The 11337-nt window shown below is 40.8% G+C and overlaps 1 protein-coding gene across 1 annotated transcript in view; it reads left to right on the forward strand.

Moving 5' to 3' along the window:
* IMPA1 (inositol monophosphatase 1) overlaps positions 1-11337 on the forward strand; it is a 48260-nt gene that overhangs the window by 29943 nt on the left and 6980 nt on the right. The window contains exon 6 of the mRNA XM_073679534.1: positions 2492-2600. Coding sequence (XP_073535635.1) covers positions 2492-2600 — 109 coding nt within the window. The remainder of the gene's footprint in view (positions 1-2491; positions 2601-11337) is intronic.

Below are 11337 nucleotides of genomic sequence, written 5' to 3' on the forward strand. Positions count from 1 at the left end.
AATGGCAGTAGGCACATATTTTTAGGCAAGTTAACCCTTTAATTAGCTAGATATATTTTAGACAGCGGTGGTGATTTTGCAGTCACATTGCAATGGCTTATACTATCTTGGAGTAAAACCTTAAAGGAAAATATAATAAATATATAATACATTTTCTGATTTCTTTATATATTCTGGGACTTTTTTTTTTTTTTTTTCTACAGTCGGTTAAGACTGCAAGGTAGCATTGTCGTGTGGAGCTGCCGCTAGAGGGCGCTTTATAAAGTATAAAGACATTTATTATTGCCTTGAACAGGCAGATGTATGAAGCTGTCAGTACACCTAAGATAAAGATATATGCCACTGATAATTCCTGATCATTGGCCTGTTTCTACCAAAGTAAAGTGATCTGTCAGGTTGGATTTTTTTTTTTTTCCCCTTCAATTTATTTTTTTGGAGTTAAACTACAAGTGTATGGCATGATTGGCCAGATGTGGTTGATGTATTTCTACTGCTAAAATGACCATGCTAATCTGCCAGTTTAGCCGCCATTTAGATGGTAGGATAGTTTATAAGAATAATCTAATATTTGATTGTTCAACCACATTCCAGCCAATACTTACCTTGTGTGTATGGCCAGACTAGGAAGCCTTAAAGGGGTATTCCCATCTCCAAGATCCTATCCCAATATGTAGTAGGTGTAATAATAATAATATTAGCAAATACTTCCAATTAGAAATGTAGTATAGTATTTTTTATTCCACTTATTTCATGTGCAGGCAATACAGGACCTTAGGTATCCACGGTTACAACCACTAGCAGCTATCTAACTAACTGTCACTTTATCAGTGGACGTAACCATGGATACCTAAGGTCCTGCAATGCCTGCACATGAGGAAAGAGACATAGCGAATAAAAAATACTATACTACATTTCTAATTGGAGGTATTTGCTAATAATATTATTACACCTACTGCATATTGGGATAGGATCTTGGAGATGGGAATACCCCTGTAAGTAAGCTGAACCTAGAGGAGACTGTGAGCATCCAGAATTTTAACTCTAAGGCCACAGCCCCACTATCAGTATTTGGTCAGTATTTGGTCAGTATTTTTTCTCAGGAGTGGGAGCCAAAACCAGGTGAGGAACAATCAGAGAAAAGGTATAATAGAAACAAGTCACCAATTCTGCATTTATCACCCACTCCTGGTTTTGGCTCCTACTCCTGAGAAAAAAATACTGACCAAATACTGATAGTGGGGCCGTGGCCTTATCATTGCTTGAAGTTGGAATAGCTACTATATTGGTTATTGACAGGATAGATCACTAGACCATCATGCCTTTGTATTACTTAGGAGCTTTTGTCTTTACATATATGAATTAGTACATTTGACATGCCCATATAGTACTTTTATCTTTCTTTTTGTAAAGGAGTAAAGTATAGATGGTAGAGTTCATGTGAACAGGTTCAGAGGACCCAACCAACAGCGAGGTCCGTAATCTCTGGCTGCCGGACAAGAACTCTGAGATCCGCCTCCTGCTTACCAGGATCTTTTGATTAGCTGTCCTGGTGCGACACACATGTGACATTCCACCAGGCTGGCTAATCAAAAGAAGAGCTGCGGATGCTGGGAGGTAGTAGGCGGATCTCTGGACTCCTGTCTGGCGGCCACAGATTACTGACCTGGCTGGTGGACTGGGTCCTGCAAATCCATTCATGCCAACTCTGGTAGCACGGTGGCTCAGTGGTTAGCACTGCAACGCTGGGGTCCTGGGTTCAAATCCCACCAAGGATATCATCAGTTTGTGTGTTCTGCCTGTGCTTGCATGGGTTACCTCCGGGTTCCCACATTCCAAAGACATACTGATAGGGAATGTAGATTGTGAGTCCCGATGGGGACAGTGCTGATAATGTCTGTAAAGAGCTGTGGAATTAATGGTGATATATAACTTGGTAAAATAAATAAATATGCATGGTCAACCGAATGTCAGCAAAGAGTGTAGTTGAAAAGCTTGTTAACGCCTGAAATTTTCAAATTTTTTTTTTCCCCCCCAAAACATCAATATGATGTAAAATATAACCATGCAGACTTTCTTCACGGATACTCCATCGCTCCTTTTCTAATTTGGCACAGATGCCCTTTCCCCAGTATTCAAACTTCTTCCAGTGGGGTTGGGCACTGGATTGCTGCAGCCAGGCACTAGCCGCAACGGTCAATGATCGCCTGCAGCAGCTACATGAATATTCCTCCAGAATAAAAAGCTTTGAGACTGGCAGGGGACCCCAGGCAGCCTTAGAAGAAGAGCAGTGGGGGTTGGGTAATGTAGTTTTATAACACACCATCCTGGACAGGTTATTACATTTCCTGGGGATGAGACTCCTTGTAACCATTGACACTTTGAATACCATTTTTATATTGAAATTGTAAACATCATATTTATCTGACATATCTATGAAGGAAAGCAGAGCACGTTTTGTTAACATGGCTGTCTATCTTTTGACTACTTCTAGGTTGAATTTGGCGTTGTATACAGCTGTGTAGAAGATAAGATGTACACTGGCAGAAGGGGAAACGGGTCTCATTGTAATGGTCAGAAATTGCTGGTCTCGGGGCAGAAGGGTAAGTACTACTTTATAAATTACTAAGCTTGATATTAACTTTCGGGGTACTGGCAATGTGACTCATATGGTCCACTAACTAGTAGGTGCACTAATTCCCACACAATTTTCCCACTCCCTTCTAGGACAGGGGGGCATTCAGGGGGTTGAATCTGGGTGTCATTCTCTTCATAAACCCTAAACCAGTGGGTGTTGTACTCTCAAACAATTTATAGAGCTTAATTCCGTACCTGACCCTCTTACTGGGCAGGTACTGTCTTAATTTGAGCCTCCCCTTGAAGTGTATTAGGGACTCATCCATGTACACCTCAGCAAACTTGTCGGTGAAGTGATCAATGATCGGCCGAACTTTGAAAAGTCGGTCAAGTTGGGGTCATCTCAGGGAGAAAATTGTGCGTTATCATTGGAATGCAAAAATTTGTGGATGGCCTCAAAGCGTGTCCAGGGCATGACCATGTGGAACACTGGAGTGTTATACAAAACGTCAACACTCCAATATTTCAGAAGTTCTGGCTTCTTCACTATCCCCATGAGAAGGACCAGGCCCCAAAATGTCACCATTTCTACTGTGTCTACATGAGACCAGTTGGCAAATGAAGTGGGATTTTGGGCCAAAAATTGCTGGGCATAGAAATTTGTCTGGGACACCATGAAATATACTAAATTGTTAGAGAAGACTTTGAAAAAGTTAATTTCTGTGAGGCCAGTGGTGTCAAATTGGATTCCTGATTGCGCCACAAAATCAGGAATCTCATATACACCTACAAATATGACAGTCTCACTGTATATAAAATGTAACATTTATTAATATACTAAAATGTAAGATAAAAAGTACAGTAAAGAAATGCCCAAACATACAGACACTGTAGGGTTAATACATATAAATAATTACAACATCATCTTTCAGAACCAAACCTCAAACCACGACCGATGTTTGATAACTATAGGCCGTTAATCACACGCAATTACCACATAAGGCTATGTGCTCACGATGCAGAAATGAAGCAGAAAATTTCCGCTTCATTTCTGCATCTCCTTGCCCGGAAAAACGCGTGCGGAATTTGACGCGCGTTTTTCAAGCTTTTTGCACATGCGGAATTGCCTTGCGTTTTCTAATGCATTGTAGATATCAATTCCGCATGCATAAACGCACAAATAATGGACATGCTGTGTATTTTTCCGCACATCAAAAACACTATGGAAAATTCCGCAGCATGGGCATTGAAAGTGTGGAATTTCATTGAGGACCATGGGGGAAGGATTACCAAGCGTTTCCGAAGCGTTTATGCTGCAGAAATTCCGCAGCATAAACGCTTGAAAAACGCATCGTGGGCACGGACCCTAACTTTTATATGAAGTGCTTACTGCATATCAAAGGAGTTGTTTAGTATGATAAATCTCATCCATATACCCACATTATTGATCATGTATCAAATATCAGAGAATTCAAAGAAAGTGACCTGAGGTAAATACCTATTTAATTGAGGGATTGGATATGTCAACCACCGATTGTACAGAAGTGTAGTGGTATGTCCAGTTAAGAAAGACCCACAACGTTATGAGGGATTATGGTAAATCAGTTGTCAGAAGGTTAATGTCCACCAAAGTGAAAAAACTCTACCAGGGCATAAAGAAAAAATAGTCATACTAACCCCAGGGTGTCTGATGAATCCGACGCGCGTTTCGCCAAAGGCTTTCATGAGGATAAGGAGGAGGGTTCTGGGCCAGAGGTATTTAAATAGTGAGGGACCAATCAAAAGCTCCCTGTATGATGGAACAGCTGTGTGTATCCCCACCATGCATGGCAATGCCGGCATCACATCCTGCTAGGACGGCTACATCTCCAAGAAGCGCGGTCCCCCCGGTGGAAGTGACTGCAGCGTGCATGAGACTCAGGGATGCATGTACAAGCATGTTATCATACTGTTTCCCGACCGGAAGTGAAGTCAGTGTGCGTGTCATGCTGAGGCGCAAAGAAACATGTACACATGTAGTAACACACGGCGTCCTGGTGTAATGTCACCATGTGAGTAGAGTGTGGGCAAGCAACAGGGCATCAGTGAATGTGCAATGTAGTGATGTGTAGATATCATTCCATTGTGGAACAAGCATATAATGTCTAATATAAATAAGAATAAATAAAAGTGCAAATAGTGCATGTGTGCAAAATAAAACTAATCCTAACTCAGCCATGTACATACATGTAAGTATACATCCATAGACATATATGCATACATGCACTACATATATACCCATACAAATACATACATATATACACACACACACACACACACACACACACACACACACACACACACACACACACACACACACACACACACACACACACACACACACACACACGTGTCAATACATACATACTCACACATCATATAAATATACACCTACATGCATATTAAATACCCATTAATATCCATAAGAATACATATATTAAAACAAAAATCAAAAGACATGTAAAGACTATGTAATAAATATGAGGGGCGGGGATGTGAACGTGCTGGTGACACTCCATGTTCATACAGGCAGCCGCCAGGAAAATTCCCTCGTAATAGGTCCAGAAACAGTTCCAAGGTCGATTCATAACGAGAATAAAAATGATCAGGTGAAAGAACTAAATAAACAGAAAAAGGTGGGGTAATTAAAAACACATCAGAACAATAAAAATGCGTACATACGTACACATAACTGTACAACGACCAAATATAACATATATTAAATTCCTATCGCATATACTGAAGAATACTAGAGAAAAGGTGCAAAGCTTATTGACTCATTTAAGCCATTAGGGGACAATGTGTTGAGGAAGGTAATCCAACGAACCTCTTTCTGAGCTAAAGTTTTTTTTCCAGTTCCCCCCCACGTGACCCTATATATACCCGATCAATTCCACTAACCTTTAATAGAGAGGCATCACATTCGTGGAATTTTTTGCAGTATTTTTAACTCATCAGGATCTTCAACTTCCTTCACAGCTTTTATATCTAGGACATGTTCCCTTGTCCTCCTACGGGGTTCTCTGGTTGCGAGGCCAATATATATCATGTCACAAGGACATTTTGCACTATAAGTGACACCAAGAGTGTTACATGAAATTGCATGAGTGATCTTGTAATCCTTAGTGTGATCAGCATTAGAGCATAGTTTCGTGGTTTCAATATTTGGGCACGCCACACATGAGCCGCAGGGGCGGCATCCCCACACCTGGCCTTTAGAGCCAAAAATGAACTTGTTTTTGTGTCCCTCAAAATGGACCAATATGTCCTTGAGATTCTGGGACTGTCTATAAGTTATCATCGGATTCCGTGGGGTATAAGACACAAGTGTTCGGTCCAGTTGGAGAACTTTCCAGTGTTTTTTGAGCGCATTTCACCATTCTTCACATTATATGTAGATATGAACCTAACTACATCCTTTTCCTCATTTTTCCGGGATTAATATAAGGGATCTCTCCTTTTTGTAACTTTCGCTCTCCAGTAGCTCCACTGGATCGTCCGTTCATTGTATCCTCTACTTCGGAATCTAGCTCTCAGATCCACCGCCTGACGTTCAAAATCCATGTCACTGGAGCATATGCGTCGCACCCTTAAGAATTGTCCCGTTGGGATGCTATTTATCAGACTTTTCGAATGTGATGATTCCACATGAAGAAGAGCATTGACCGCAGTTGACTTGCGAAATACAGCAGTCTTTATGTACCCGCATGAATCCATGTTCAATACAACATCCAGGAAGTCAATATTGTGTCTTACAGTTTTAAAGCTGGGATATCTTCATGACTAACCCAGTACATGATGTCACCGAATTACTGTACTGGGGTCGTTTTATCGATGACATTTTCTTTTTGTGGCAGGGCTCGGAGGATGAGGTTGCGTCTCTTATCTCCACCTTTAACACAAACAGCTTGAACATTAAACTCCCCTTTAAAACTGGAAGACACAATATTGACTTCCTGGATGTTGTATTGAACATTGATTCATGCGGGTGCATACAGAATGATGTGTTTCGCAAGTCAACTGCTGTCAATGCTCTTCTTCATGCAGAATCCTCACATCCGAAATGTGGAATGCGCTCAAAAAACACTGGAAAGTCCTCCAACTGGCCGGAACACTTGTCTTATATCCCACGGAATCCGATCATAACTTATAGACGGTCCCAGAATCTCAAGGACATATTGGTCCAGAGCCATTTTGAGGGACACAAAAACAAGTTCATTTTTGGCTCTAAAGACCCGGTGTGGGGATGCCGCCCCTGCGGCTCATGTGTGGCGTGCCCGAATATTGAAACCACTAAACTATTCTCTAATGCTGATCACACTAAGGATTACAAGATCACTCATGCAATTTCGTGTAACACTCTTGGTGTCATTTATGGTGCAAAATGTCCTTGTGACATGATATATATTGGCCTCACCACCAGAGAACTTCATAGGAGGACAAGGGAACATATCCTAGATATAAAAGCTGTGAAGGAAGATCCTGATGAGTTAAAAACACTGCCCCAACATTTCAAAAAATTCCACGAATGTGATGCCTCTCTATTAAAGGTTAGTGGAATTGATCGGGTGTATATATAGGGTCACGTGGGGAGAACTGGAAAAAAACTTTAGCTCAAAAAAAGGTTTGTTGGATTACCTTCCTCAACACATTGTCCCCTAATGGCTTAAATGAGTCAATAAGCTTTGCACCTTTTCTCTAGTATTCTTCAGTATATGCGATAGGAATTATATATGTTATATCTGGTCGTTGTACAGTTATGTGTACGTATGTACGCATTTTTATTCTGATGTGTTTTTAATTACCCCACCTTTTTCTGCTTATTTAGTTCTTTCACCTGATCATTTTTATTCTCGTTATGAATCGACCTTGGAACTGTTTCTGGACCTATTACGGGAGAATTTTCCTGGCGGCTGCCTGTATGAACATGGAGTGTCACCAGCACGTTCACATCCCCGCCCCCCATATTTATTACGTAGTCTTTATATGTCTTTTGATTTTTGTTTTAATATATGTATTCTTTCTTATGGATATTAATGGGTATTTAATATGTGTGTGTCTGTATTTGTATGGGTATATATGTAGTTCATGTATACATATACAGTACAGACCAAAAGTTTGGACACACCTTCTGATTTAAAGATTTTTCTGTATTTTCATGACTATGAAAATTGTACATTCACACTGAAGGCATCAAAACTATGAATTAACACATGTGGAATTATATACTTAACAAAAAAGTGTCAAACAACTGAAAATATGTCTTATATTCTAGGTTCTTCAAAGTAGCCACCTTTTGCTTTGATGACTGCTTTGCACACTCTTGGCATTCTCTTGATGAGCTCCAAGAGGTAGTCACTGGAAATGGTTTTCACTTCACAGGTGTGCCCTGTCAGGTTTAATAAGTGGGATTTCTTGCCTTATAAATGAGGTTGGGACCATCAGTTGTGTCGTGCAGAAGTCTGGTGGATACACAGCTGATAGTCCTACTGAATAGACTGTTAGCTGCTTTTTTTCTTGCCATAATACAAATTCTAAGTAAAGAAAAACGAGTGGCCATCATTACTTTAAGAAATGAAGGTCAGTCAGTGCGAAAAATTGGGCAAACTTTGAAAGTGTCCCCAAGTGCAGTTGCAAAAACCATCAAGCACTACAAAGAAACTGGCTCACATGAGGACCGCCCCAGGAAAGGAAGACCAAGAGTCACCTCTGCTTCTGAGGATAAGTTTACCCGAGTCACCAGCCTCAGAAATCGCAGGTTAACAGCAGCTCAGATTAGAGACCAGGTCAATGCCACACAGAGTTCTAGCAGCAGGCACATCTCTACCACAACTGTTAAGAGGAGACTTTGTGCAGCAGGCCTTCATGGTAAAATAGCAGCTAGGAAACCACTGCTAAGGACAGGCAACAAGCAGAAGAGACTTGTTTGGGCTAAAGAACACAAGGAATGGACATTAGACCAGTGGAAATCTGTGCTTTGGTCTGATGAGTCCAAATTTGAGATCTTTGGTTCCAACCACCGTGTCTTTGTGCGACGCAGAAAAGGTGAACGGATGGACTCTATATGCCTGGTTCCCACCGTGAAGCATGGAGGAGGAGGTGTGATGGTGTGGGGGTGCTTTGCTGGTGACGCTGTTGGGAATTTGTTCAAAATTGAAGGTATACTGAACCAGCATGGCTACCACAGCATCTTGCAGCGACATGCTATTCCATCCAGTTTGCGTTTAGTTGGACCATCGTTTATTTTTCAACAGGACAATGACCCCAAACACACCTCCAGGCTGTGTAAGGGCTATTTGACCAAGAAGGAGAGTGATGGGATGCTACGCCAGATGACCTGGCCTCCACAGTCACCAGACCTGAACCCAATCGAGATGGTTTGGGGTGAGCTGGACCGCAGAGTGATGGCAAAAGGGCCAACAAGTGCTAAGCATCTCTGGGAACTCCTTCAAGATTGTTGGAAGACCATTTCCGGTGACTACCTCTTGAAGCTCATCAAGAGAATGCCAAGAGTGTGCAAAGCCGTCATTAAAGCAAAAGGTGGCTACTTTGAAGAGCCTAGAATATAAGACCTATTTTCAGTTGTTTCACACTTTTTTGTTAAGTATATAATTCCACATGTGTTAATTCATAGTTTTGATGCCTTCAGTGTGAATGTACAATTTTCATAGTTATGAAAATACAGAAAAATCTTTAAATGAGAAGGTGTGTCCAAACTTCTGATCTGTACTGTATGTCTATGGATGTATACTTACATGTATGTACATGGCTGAGTTAGGATTAGTTTTCACTTGATTTGTTTACACCAATATATTCTGATGATCTATTTACACACATATAGCCTGTACATCATGTTCTTTTATGATTTGCTAGATGTGCATTCCCCCCCCCCTCACGCCCTTATTTTGCACACATGCACTATTTGCACTTTTATTTATTCTTATTTATATTAGACATTATATGCTTGTTCCACAATGGAATGATATCTACACATCACTACATTGCACATTCACTGATGCCCTGTTGCTTGCCCACACTCTACTCACATGGTGACATTACACTGTCACGTCAGGCCGGGACGTCGTGTGTTACTACATGTGTACATGTTTCTTTGCGCCTCAGCGTGACACGCACACTGACTTCACTTCCGGTCGGGACGCAGTATGATAACATGCTTGTACATGCATCCCTGAGTCTCATGCACGCTGACGTCACTTCCACTGGGGGGACCGCGCTCCTTGGAGATGTAGCCGTCCTAGCAGGATGTGATGCCGGCATTGCCATGCATGGTGGGGATACACACAGCTGTTCCATCATACAGGGAGCTTTTGATTGGTCCCTCACTATTTAAATACCTCTGGCCCAGAACCCTCCTCCTTATCCTCATGAAAGCCTTTGGCGAAACGCGCGTCGGATTCATCAGACACCCTGGGGTTAGTATGACTATTTTTTCTTTATGCCCTGGTAGAGTTTTTTCACTTTGGTGGACATTAACCTTCTGACAACTGATTTACCATAATCCCTCATAACGTTGTGGGTCTTTCTTAACTGGACATACCACTACACTTCTGTACAATCGGTGGTTGACATATCCAATCCCTCAATTAAATAGGTATTTACCTCAGGTCACTTTCTTTGAATTCTCTGATATTTGATACATGATCAATAATGTGGGTATATGGATGAGATTTATCATACTAAACAACTCCTTTGATATGCAGTAAGCACTTCATATAAAAGTTATGTGGTAATTAACGGCCTATAGTTATCCAAACATCCATTGTGATTTGAGGTTTGGTTCTGCAAGATGATGTTGTAATTATTTATATGTATTAACCCCAAAGTGTCTGTATGTTTGGGCATTTCTTTACTGTACTTTTTATCTTATATTTTAGTATATTAATAAATGTTATATTTTATATACAGTGAGACTGTCATATTTGTAGGTGTATATGAGATTTCTGTGGGCACATGGTACAAAGCTACTCCCTATATAAAGTCGTTGTTTGCTAAAATCAGGAATCTGTGGCTCATAATTTTCAGGAGGTGAGGTCCATACGAGGTCACTAATGTGGGCGCTGGCTCATTTGCTGTCCTGGGGTGTATGCGTGGCGCTTCGGTATCACTTGAGGAGGAGGAGGAAAAATAAAGGAAGGTCACATCCTCTCCTTAACTATCCATGTTAGAGGCAGGGAAGGCAGACGCCTCCTATGCCGATTACTGTGTCTTGGGTCAAGCAGGACATTTTTACGTGGGGGGGTGTGGTTTTTTTTTTTGTTTTGTTTTTTTTGGGGGGTATTAAGTTTAGAATAGAAGAAAGGGGGAAAAATAGAACACAAAATTTGGTAAAATAAAAAAAAAACCATACTAAACGGACGACAGTAAAAACAATTACTGAGCGCCCGCAACTAAATTACGCTAATCATAATCCTATGCGATAGAAAAACTTGCAGTATAATTACTGCAAGAATTTTCCACTAAAATTCTGAAACTACAATTACTAGACTGACGACAGTAAAAACAAATGACTGAGCGCCCGCAACTATCTAACGCAGATTGTGATTATATTTTTGTAAAAAGTACTGTAGTATGTGATTTACAACAGTATATTTTTACTGTGGATTACATGTAATCTAGATCTATCAACTAATCTAAATTATATATTTTTTTTTTTAACACTTTACACACTGACACTAACCCTGACTATATTCAGTAAAAAATACT

Source organism: Phyllobates terribilis, unplaced genomic scaffold, assembly GCF_046119375.1.
Source record: "Phyllobates terribilis strain yellow unplaced genomic scaffold, ASM4611937v1 Scaffold_4__5_contigs__length_816908805, whole genome shotgun sequence".
Classification (NCBI taxonomy): domain Eukaryota; kingdom Metazoa; phylum Chordata; class Amphibia; order Anura; family Dendrobatidae; genus Phyllobates; species Phyllobates terribilis.